Genomic DNA, 12,096 nt, shown 5'->3' with positions numbered 1-12,096 from the left:
CTTCTAACATTGAGTAGCATCACCCTCAGTTTTTGCTTGCCTGTTACGGTGGTGAATCTGTCATTTGAACCTTACCTAAAAAAGGCACTATAGGGGCAGCAAGAACTTTAGCCAGTATCCGGAATCCCAGGGGTGACAGGTGCAGGCCATCTTTGGCAAAGCATAGTGGTCTGTCGACCATGTCATCCCAGGCTGACAGATACTGGATCCCTTTAGAATGACACCAGAAGCTTAGCCGATTGTTGAAGTCAGTCATTTTGTCCTTGTACTGCGGTATCATTCTGGGTGATGGCAGAATGCTACTCCGGGCTAGGGTCATACCTGCCTGGGCTACAAGATCAGAGAACTCTTCCATGTCTCTCTTCATGTAGTCCAGGGAGGTACGTCTCAGGTCGTTCACATCAACATGGACAATGACAGAGTCATATTTGTACTTGTGGAGTGACCTGAGTGCGTGGGTTATGTGGCGGATCCTGGCCATACATTATACAGAAAAGTAGCTAAAACAGCAGTAAAAACAATTCAAATGCAGTGCAAGCTAGCACACTTAAGTATGTAGCAATGTTAGACCAAACAGTTTAAAAAAATACAGTTAAATTAAAAATGACTAAAAACAAGTGCAGAAGGAGTCTATTAGGTAGAATGAGGTAAAGAGATTGGACTGGGGGGAGTGTCCCAGATCAAATCTACAGTGGGGGTGGGCAACTGCAAAAGCCTCCAAATTTAAACAACAAGACAGGAATGGGGGCGTGGGTAGGGGAAAAACAACACCTTCAGCAGAGATCTGAAAAACTATACAGTGAAGCAAAAATAACAGTGCACAACTCTGAAGCCAGCCAGCAATGATTTAAAATTAGTCAAGCAACAATTACCAGTACACAACTCTGAAGTGCCAGAAAAATGTACTTAGCTCTGTATATCTCCAGATAGTTTGAAGAGCACTCTAGGAAGGCTCCAGCAGTGATATGCAGGCTGTTACTAACAGGGTCTAATTTTATGCAAGTAATCCTTGAGATAGTCAGATAACACACATGATGTAAAACCAGTTATACCAACTTAAGATAAGAGAAATAGGGGGAGGTGTGGAAAAACACCTTCAGCAGAGATCTGAAAAAGTATACAGTGAAGGAGAAATGACAGTGCACAACTCTGAAGTCAGCCAGCTGTGATATAAAATTAGTCAAGCAACAATTAACAGTACACAACTCTGAAGTGCCAGAAAAATATACTTAGCTCTGTATATCTCCAGATAGTTTGAAGAACACTCTGTCAGGACACAGGAAGGCTCCACCTAGGTTGTCTCTACCTTGGATGCATCTGGAGCCGCTGAGCAGGCTTCCTAGGAAGTCCTTCACTCTACCGATTCTCGACAGAAACTGGCGTCTTCTTTTGAAACTACCGTTCTTTTGAAAATGACAGAGTTTCTTAGGCCCAGGGTATGAACCACACTGAAGAAACCAATGACCTACCCTCAGGCACCTGCTTCCTTGCCTCAATCTCAGATGCTTAAAATGGTGGAAGACCTTATTATGCTGATCAGGGGAAGCCAAGCTACCCCCTCCAAAAGGAAAAGAGATCTGTCCCCTGTAGTTCTGTCTGAACAAGTGTCAGGTGACTCTGATGCTTCTGAATATGAAGACATTCAACCCCTCTCTACTTATGAGGATTCTGATGCAGAGGATTCCATCCCTTCAGTCTCTCCTCCAGAAGATTTTTCCTTTTGGGTAAACCGTGCATACCTTAAGGGAGCATTTCCAATGGGAAAGTCAAGACTACTCTCAGTCTAAAAAGAGACTCAGGGAATTCCTAGATCTTCCACAGCACAGACCCTTGGCCACTCCCCAGTCCTGGATGTTGTGGAGGATGTTTTCCTGGAATCCAGCTTGACTCATGACACCCTTCCTCCTGTGCCCAGAAAACCAGACAGGTACTATAGAGTCCCTAACTCAGACAAATTTATTTTTTAAAATCCTACTGCTGACTCTGAGGTAATTTCTCAAGGGCCTAATGGGATTAAAGCAACCTCTGCCAAGAATCCCACCCCCTCAGATAGGGATTCCCAAGCACTAGATAGATGGGGTAAAAAAGTATACACCTCATCTACTCTTGTTGTCAGGGCACTAAATTGTCAATTCCATATGCTAAAATTTCAGCAACATACCCTGGAACTCCTCAAACAAAAAATATCTTCCTTTCCTGTTTGGGCAGAATCTATATAATTACAAGAGTTAATGCATTCTGCAATACAAATAACTAAACACACCTTGCACTGTGGTTTTGATGCCTTAGAAGTTTCTTGCAGGGCAGCAGCCAATGGATCTGTCATTAGAAGGCATGCATGGCTTAGGGAACAGCCCCTGCCAGACCATGTCAAATCTAAATTGTTGGATGGCCCACCTGCACAAAGATAACTTATTTGGCATTAAGGCAGAAGAGGTCTTAAAAAAGATGGAAGAAAAAGAAAAATGTATGCAAACAGTTAAGGATTTCTTACATGTCCAGCCACCCAGGTTCAGCAGGCATTGTCCCACCAAACACTGGTCCTTTCCTGCTCCCTCCAAACCAGTCCAACATCGACCCCGGGGAACCAGACCCCCCGGACAGCAACCACAGGGAATGCAGAGATCTAAGCAGTGGACTACCTCCATTTCAAAACCAGGGAGTTCTAAGCCACCCCTTATAGTATGAACTCACAATGACTTTCCTCCCTCACCACCTCCTTCTGCCCACCTTCACTTACCCATAGGAGGAAAACTCTCCTTTCATGCAAGCACCTGGGCCACCATTACCAATGACCACTGGGTTCTGAACGTAGTGTCTCAGGGATACAGATTTTCCTTCCACACCCTTACAACCCCAAAAGGGTTCCCAGATCTACCACCAAACCAGTGGGCAGAGGCTCAAAAGCAAATCCTTTCCCTGCTTTCTATGAGGTCAGTATACCACGTTCTTGCAGAATAGATAGACCAAAGTTTCTACTCCAGACTTTTCCTGGTGCCCAGAAAAGAGGGCACCTGGTGCCCCATCCTCGATCTATCCATTCTAAACACCTTCCAGGTGATCCCAAAATTCAAAATGCTCACCCTCCAGCAGCTGCTACCCATGCTCTCCAAGGACGCTTGACTAGCCACCCTGGTTCTAAAATAGGCCTACCTCCACATTCCTATCAGGAAATCATGCAGGAAATATCTCCGTTTCAGGGCAGGATCTCAACATTTTCAGTTTTCTCTGCTTCCTTTTGGCTTGTCTACTGCTCCCAGAGTTTTCAAAAAATGTCTGGCTCTGGCCATTGCCTTTTGCAGACAAAGGAATATCCAGATTTACCCATACTTAGATGACTGCCTAATTCAGGCAGATAGCCAGGAAAAGCTGCTCAAGCACCTGGCCTTTGTAAAGACCCTACTAACCTCCCTAGGGTACACAATCAACAAAAAGAAATCCAAACTGGTGCCCACCCAAAGGATTATCTTCCTGGGAGCAAGCCTGGACACAGCATCCCAGTTGGCATTCTTACACCAGAAAAACACATTTTCCTGACAGCCTACTTTTCTCAACTAGCCACCAGGCCCCAGTTATCTGCAAGGAAGATCCTACAAGGTCTGAGGTTCATGGCATCGTGCATACTACTCATTCCGTATGTCAGACTGCATATGAGGAAACTTGAGTGGTACCTAAAAAGCCTTTGGTGTCAGCACTCGCAAGACCTGGGAACTCTTATACCTATAATTCCTTGCCTCAGAAAGGAATTTCTTTGGTGGGTAACAGCATGCTCCCACAACAAGGGACTGTGTTTTTCACCAAACCCCGCCACCCAGACCCTCACCACAGGTGCATCAGACTATGCTTGGGGTGCATACCTGGACGGCAGGTGCATACAGGGCCAATGGAGCCCACAGGAAATCCCTCTGCACATCAACCAAAAAGAGATGAGCACGCCTTAATAGCTTTCAAACCCCTTCTCTCCCCAGGGGCTCTCCTGATCAAAACAGACAACACCACTGTGATATGGTATATAAACAAGCAGGGAGGGACTCATTCCTACCCTCTATGCAGGCTGGCCATGACTCTTTGGCACACAGCCTGTGCCATGCAACTGCACCTGTTAGCACAATTCCTGCCAGGCTCTCTCAACTCTCTGGCAGACCAATTAAGCAGAGATCTTCTGGACCCACACGAGTGGCAGCTCAACAGAAGAACCTTCACCCTTATTACTCGGAAATGGGGCACCCCGAAGGTCAACCTCTTTGCCTCCCACACCAACCATCAGCTCAACAAATTCTGCACCAGGGAACATCACTGCATGGCTTGGAAAGTGGATGCCCTGTCCTTCCCCTGGGTCAATCTATCAGTCTGTGCCTTTCCTCCACCACGTCTCATCCCCAAGGGTACTGCTCAAAATAAAGGAGGAAAAAACAAGGACAGTTCTTATAGCTCCAGACTGGCCTCGTCAGCACTGGTACCCCTTGCTGCGCAGCCTATCACCACTGCCACCATGGCATCTTCCTGATATTCCAAACCTCCTGACCCAGAGAGAAGGGGAATTCATGCATCCCCAACTGCAGACACTCACTTTGGCAGCTTGGCTTATTACCTAACCCCACATCAATCTGCCAACCTCAGTAAACAGGTTCTAGATGTTATCCATGAAGCCAGAAGCATTAGCACTAGAAATTCTTATGCTGACAAATGGAAAAGGTTCTGCACCTGGATTCAGGCTAAGGGAGCCGATACGGCACAGCCCTCCCTCCCTCTCATCCTGGATTACTTAGCTGACCTATGACACAGTGGCCTCTCTTTCTCCTCTATAAAAAGTCAAGAACTAATCCATCCTTTGTGCCCAAGGTGGTGTCCAGTGTGGCTCTCAAACCAATCCATTCATTTGCCCACCTTTTTTCCTAATCCCCAGAACAAGGGGGGAAGAATTATGCACTCTCTAGATGTGCACAGACAGCTCAGATTCTATCTAGACAGGACTAAATCCTTCAGAAGGCAAAGCCATCTCCAAATAAACTATTTCCAAATGGATAGCACACTGCATCCATTTCTGTTAGACAACATGGAAAGCCTCCCCCCCAAGGGGGTCAGGACTCACTCCACCAGAGCAGCCTCCACCTCTGCAGCTTTCCTCAGAGGAGTCCCCACCAGGGACTTCCTGGAGGCTGCCACCTGGACATTTGTTCACACTTTTGCCAAACATTACCACCTGCCTCTCTTCTCCAAATCTAGGGCAGGGTTTGCCTCTGCAGTCTTGCAGGGCATCCTAGCCAGCCCTTAGTTTATTTGACTGCCTCTACCCTTTTTCTTAGCTTTGGAAATCAACCCAAATGTGATGACTGCAACAGTGAAACACAAAGAACATAGTACAGTTGTGTACAATTATCATAAATATAGATGTTCGAGTATATTCACTGTTGCAGTCCTGGTTTCCCTCCCACCATCCCCTTTTCTTCTCTTTCCTTTCTAAGGGACATATTGGTATTTACTTTCTACTTGTGGGGTTCTTCCACCAGAAATTGACTCCTACTTGGCTCCTGACAGGTTAGGGAAGAAAAACTGATGTAATGGCATCAGCTGCCTTACTTTGTACTACTGACGACCTGACGTCAGTCCTGAAGCGACAGCAGCCGATGCAGAAATACTAAGCCTCTGGTATTCGGGCCGGCCGAGGGCTACCCTGGCAGGGATAACCCAAATGTGATGACTGCAACACTCGAACATCTACATTTATGGTAAGTGTACACAACTGTACTTTCCTACTGGAACTCTCTGGTCTGAGGTTGGTATTTGTGGGTGTCACCTTTACACCATTTGCTATATGCGGGGAGCATACGTGAGACATACAGCATACCTTAAAGTAACCTAAAGGCTTTGGTATACTGGTCGGACATCCAAGGGGATCAATGAGAAAGATTAGCTTGGTACTCTGCCCTCTTGCTGTTGAGTATGAACCTCTTAATTCCAATTATGAAAGCTGTTTACTTACTAGAACAGTAAATGTGGATGAGCAGGTCAATCCTCATTGGCATATGTACCCTCCTCCCCCTGCTGTCCTGGTTTGTATGTGATTTCTCTATTTTGCAAGGCACACTGTGGTACTAGAGCTGGAGAGGAAGATCCTTATGCAGGGCATTATGGGTAAAGGAGAGGGACTTAGTTTGCAAAATTTTCAAATGCTGAGCCTCCTAGCCCCTGGATGCTTTAGTCCCATTGTTTAAAGAGGGCAGAGTGTTTTTATACTGATGAATCTTTATGGTAAGTACATAACTTTCACTTTATTGAATGACATTGGTAAGAATTCACCGTGTGAATTCTGTTTCATATTTTGGGGCATCATATTATAATAAAATGCACTGCAAGTCCTTTGTTATTAATGCTATAACTGGTGAATTATGCAGGCGTACTGCAGTAGGACATAACTGTACAACTCTTTCTAACCTGTTAGAGTGGATTTGACCTTTGTATAATACTAGCTAACAACTGCTGTGGGTAGTGTTTATGCTGCCATTGTTAGTACATAATAGAGGTATGTCTCTTATTTTGTAGATCCAGACAGTCAGTTATATGATATGGGATACAGCAATGAAGAAGATTCACCAGTCTGCATCGATGACTTTGATGAATTTGTCACATACGAGGTATGGATTTACAGTGTTAATTGGCTGGAAAGGGAGTGTGTTGCTGTGTTTGTTTCCATTTGCGGTTCTTGGTTATTAGTGGGAGTTAGTGGCCACATGACCAGTATTGTGACTTTTAAAACGTGTAAAGCCTTTGTTTTTTTTTTTTAATAGTTTTAGTTTATTACACCTCTGTTGTGACTGCGGTAACAGACATTTCATAAAATTGTTGCTTATGTCATCCTTTTAACTGTTGTGAATCTCATTTATGCAATTTCTCACTTGAATGCATGTAGCAATGTGGTCTAATTGTCTGAATTTGGCCATCTCACTTTGTAGTACTGTGTGTTGTGTTATATACTACCTTTGTTAGGATAGATTCATGATGATCACTTCTCTGGATCTGTGCAGATTAGAATGTAGTGACTTGGTAACTCTAGAGTCTGCATAGTCATGTGCTTTGTTTATTTCTATCTCCTCGACTCTTTATTTTTTCTGCCTCCTCAATCTTTGAGAACTTACATGGCTGAAGAATTATTTGGGCGGGGTTGTAATGCTGAAGTCTGCTTTTCATTTAAAGGCATTTGATGCTGTTTCTTATGATCTGCTTGATGTCCTTTGATTCAAAGTTGCAGTATTCTTTACATGTGAGAAGTCCTCCACCCAAATGACCCGGTGTCCGGCCATCATAAAACACCTTTTAGCTACTGCAAAGTACGTGGGATGACGCATGTATGTGCTGTCAATGTTAACCATAAAAGGATGTCTGCACGTACAATCCTCAGAACTTTTCTACTGCCGTTTGGAATGCTTGACTCGTACGTTGGTTTGCTGCTCGATTCCATTGGTTAATGCCAGTTTTCAAATAAGTGCTCCATTAGGGATTTATTTCTTTGCTACTGCCTGTTGTACGTAGTTAATGTCATCCAAGAACGGCAAGTGTAGGTGTGGAAAGCTGATTCCACATAAAGGCAGCCACGATCTTTGTTTCTGCTTAGGCTCCAATCACGACCATTGTTCTTCCTTCTGTTAGGCCTTTGTCCCAAAAACATTGCATAGCTGAATTTTGGCTTTGAATCTTTATTTAGAGAATCAATGACTTAAACGTCTGGCTAAGGATGTTATGGAGGGATCCATGGATCCTTCGGCTGAGCTGATTTTGAAGAGGAAGGTCAGTAAGAGTGGGCCTGAATCCTCTTCGGCTGCATCTTTTTCCAGTGCCGTATCCCTTGAGGTTAGTGAAGACCCAGTGTTATGTTCAGAGGTTAGGTCTGATTCCTCAGTTGGTACCTCATCGGAAGCCGTTAAGGAAGTCCGACCTAAGCAATGTCCTCAGAGGCAGTGCAGATGTCCATTTCGGATGGACAGGAGGAACCATGGCTAATTGTGCTTGAGGGTCTTAGGGACGTACCTCCTACACCAGTTAAGGGAACAGATTCTGGAATCGGTTGCAGACGTCACACCTATGTCAGGTTCTTCCACAACTCATCATGCTGAAATGCATGTTAAGAAAAAACAGAAAACCAAACATTCCCAAGCCCTTTCCTTTTCACAGTCTGGCTGGGATACTTTTTCTCAGGGGCTGATTAAGGCTTTGATGGCTTTGAAGCCTTCCTGTGCTGTTTCTGTTCCTTCTTACACATCTCCCTTTGTTAAAAGGGTTAGGGGACAGATATTATTTGATGATAATGATGATTCTTCCTCTGATGAGGATTCCTTGACATACTGTTCACAGATTACTTCCACTTTAGTATATGCCTCTCCAGAGGAGGAGTCCAGTGGGATTCCCCAGTATAACAGATTTCTTTTGGGGAGACCATTAACAAAATGAGGGAATTCTTTAAATGGGACTGCTCACAGATTTCAGAAGAGCAAAAATGGTATTACGACTTTCTACAAATTGAAGTATCTTCCCCTTCAGCTGTGCCAACTGTTTTAACAGCTTTCTTGGACGCTTTCTATGCTCTACTAAAACTTCTGACTCACAGGCTCCAGCTCCAAAAAGGCCAGACAGGTTCTACAAGGTGCCTGTTGACTGCAAGTTCTTGTATAAGTGTCCGTCGGCTGATCCAGCAGTTGTTTCCATTGATTCAGACACGTCTTCTAGGTTGTCTCCTTTTTTAAAACTACTTTCCGCTGATATAGTAAAATTCTGGAAAAACTTGATAAGAAAGTTTATATTTCCTCCACTTTGGCCATCAGAGCAATGAATTACCAAACTCACATGCCCAGGTATTCATTGGCCCTACTTTCTCAGGCCTCTCAAGCTCTTTTTCAACATCCAGATTCTGACATTAAAATTTAAGTTATGACTCTTTTTTAGCAGCTTCTTTTCAAATGGATAGACACTCAATTAAATGCAGTTGTGATGCTGTTGAGGCATCCTCTAGAGCAGCTGCATCTGGTTCTGTACTTATAAGGCTTTCTTGATTGACGCTTCAACCATTGCCAGACAGCAGAAAAGCAAAATTGTTGGATGCACCTCTATTTAAATCTGCTCTTTTTGGTTCTGCAGCTGCAGACTTAAGTCCTTGCAAAAGAAGGGAAAGGAACTTCAAGATCTGAAGCACTGTTTTGTTTCTCCTGTTGCAAAGTTCCACATGGATTTTCCTTCAAAGACATCATTTGTTAGAAGACCAGTGCACCTGTCTTCCTCCTCTGCTTCTCCTTTTAGACTTAAAAGGATTGCTAGGAGACTTCCACATTCTAAGACTACTAGCTATGCACCTTCCTCCCAGCAGTCCTTTCCAGACAGGCCAAGTACTCTGTGACTACCGGCCTCTTCCAAGTCTTACCCCTCTATCTCTTCGACTATCTTTCTCTTTTCCAGCTTGGGCAAGGATCACTCAGGATTCTTGGGTTCTTTCCATTATCCAACAGGGATATTTAATGACTTGGAATAATCTCCCCCCTTTCATGGGGGTTCCACAGCTCCTTACAAACCAATTGAATTTGTTTCCACAGGTTCTAAAAGAGTTATTTTCTCAAGGTACAATTCAACAGGTGCCAATGGATCAGAGAGGCAGAGGTTTATTATTCAAGAATGTTTCTTGTCCCCAGAAAAGATGGTCCATGGAGACCAATTCTGGACCTTTCCCACTTAAACACATTCCTACAAGTGCCAACTTTCCACATGCTGTCTTTACAGACTCGTTTCCTTTGATTCCTCCTCAGTCTTACATGGCTTCTCTAGACATCAGAGATGCTTACCTTCACATTCCCATCCATCCTTTGTACAGGAAATGTTTACATTTCTCTGTGGCTTCTTTGCACTTTCCGATGTTCTTCGTGTTTTACTGTTGCAGTCATTACATTTGGGTTATCTGCTTACAGGTAGCCCTCAGCCGGCCTGAATATCTAAGTCTTGGATCCCTGCATCGGATGCTGTCTCTTCTTCCATGACGTCAGGTCGGCAGGGGTATAAAGCATGCAGTCGACGCCATTACATCAGTCTTTCTTGCCACGTGGTGCCCGAAGCAGAAGCAGTTCGCAAGTGCTGGTCAGCCGACTCCTGAAATTTTCGTTTTTGAGTTTCAGAACCGAAGTCTTCAAAAAAGCTAAGTACCCCATTGGGGATCCTTTTCTTGCTCTAAACTGATGTCAGTAAAAGTTAACAATTGTATTACCTGTGGAAAGCAAATACCTCATAAAAATTTTAATTCATACTGCATTCCTTGCTTAGTCCCAGACCAGGACCTCCCTCGCTTTCAGTTTTGTGCCTTATTCAATCCTCAAAGTATTCATTGTCTGTTCATTTTTGCCACTCTCTGATTCCAAAAAGAGGCTTAGGGAATTCTTACTCCTACCTCAACACAGGCCTTTAGCTATCCCTCTTGTCCTGGACATTGTAGATGATGCTTTCTTGGAATCTAGCCTGGCCACAGACACTTTACCTCCGGCTCCCAGGAAACCTGATGGGTATTATAGAGTACCTGACTCTCCCAAGTTCCTCTTCAAGAATCCTACTGCGGACCCAGAGACCATTTCCCAGGGGCCTAAAGGCATTAAGGCTACTACTGCCAAAAACCCTACCCCCTCTGATAGAGATTCCAGGACATTGGACAGATGGGGTAAGAAGGTATACACTTCTGCTACTTTGGCCATTAAGGCCTTAAACTGCCAGTTTCATATGTTAAAGTGTCAGCAGGATATTATGGGACTACTTAAACAGAAAATAATGTTGATTCCTGACTGTGCCGAAAATAAAGAATTACAGGATTTAATGCATTCTGCTGAACAAGTTGGTAAACTTACTTTGCAATGTGGTTTTGTCTCTTTAGAAGCATCTTGCAGGGCTGCTTTCACTGGATCTGTTCTTAGAAGGCATGCTTGGCTTAAGGAGCAAAAATTTGCCAGATCATGTTAAAGCTAAATTACTGGATGCTCTCTTAAGCCAAGACTACCTGTTTGGCAGCAAAGCAGAAGTCGTCCTTAAAAAGATGGAGGAAAAAGCTAAATCTGTGCAAACTGTTAAAGATTTCCTGCAAGTACAGCCTCCCAGATTTAGTAGGCATTGGCCTTCTAAGAATTGGTCCTTTCCTGTCTCTTCCAGGCCTTCTCAGTCCAAACCCAGGATCAGCAGACACACCTAGGCTACAGTCTCAAGGTACTTACATGCCTAAGCAGTGGGGGGCTCCCACTTTCAAAGCTGGAAGTAGTACGACACCCCCCTATGGAAAACTATGACAATGACTTGACCTTAAACCTTTCAAGCCCTGCTCAACTGCCTGCTCCCTTTGGGGGAAAGATCACCCTGCATGCAAAAAACTGGGAACTCATTTACCAGGACAAATGGGTTTTAAATATGGTTTCCCAAGGATGCAGATTCCACTTCCACACCTTACCAACCCCAAACGGTTGGCCAGACCTACCCCCAAATCAGTGGGCAGAGACTCAACAGCAGGTTCTCTCTCTTCTAAGTATCAGGGCTATTCAGCCTGTCCCAGCAGAAGAAAGGGGACAAGGTTTTTACTCAAGACTTTTCCTGATACCCAGAAAAGACAGCTCCTGTTGTCTTATCCTGGACCTCTCTATTCTAAACACCTTTTTGGTAATCCCAAAATTCAAAATGGGAACCCGGGTCAAATGCACCTGCATATCAATCAAAAAGAAATGTTAGCTGTACAGAATTCCCTGACAGCCTTCAAGGACCACATTCTTCCAGGACAATTATTGATAAAGACAGACAACACCACTGTTATGTGGTACATAAATGAGCAGGGGGGAAACCCACTCGTATCCTCTCTGCAGTCTAGCCATGGCTCTGTGGAATGCAGCCTTGAGCTACCAAGTGCACCCTACAAACTCAATTCCTGCCAGGCAAGCTAAATTCACTGGCAAGACAACCTAAGCAGAAATCTCATGGGACCCACACGTGTGGAAACTGGAGCCAAAGGTATTCAACATTTTGAGAAACAAATGGGGGAACCCAGAGATAGACCTGTTTGCCTCCCCTCAGAACTACCAATTGGACAAATTCTGC

At 44.3% G+C, this 12,096-nt stretch overlaps 1 protein-coding gene across 2 annotated transcripts in view; it reads left to right on the top strand.

The window, feature by feature from the left end:
- LOC122816498 (rab11 family-interacting protein 3-like) overlaps nt 1–12,096 on the top strand; it is a 1,372,586-nt gene that overhangs the window by 578,697 nt on the left and 781,793 nt on the right. For both annotated transcript variants that reach the window (XM_044089329.1, XM_044089328.1), the window contains one exon: nt 6,544–6,635. In XM_044089329.1, the coding sequence (XP_043945264.1) occupies nt 6,544–6,635 (92 nt within the window). The remainder of the gene's footprint in view (nt 1–6,543; nt 6,636–12,096) is intronic.

The sequence above is a fragment of the Protopterus annectens genome, chromosome 12.part0 (assembly GCF_019279795.1).
Source record: "Protopterus annectens isolate FY-2018-M chromosome 12.part0, PAN1.0, whole genome shotgun sequence".
NCBI lineage: Eukaryota > Metazoa > Chordata > Ceratodontiformes > Protopteridae > Protopterus > Protopterus annectens.
The sequence above is the reverse complement of the archived record's forward strand: the minus strand, read 5'-3'. Positions and strand labels throughout refer to the sequence as shown.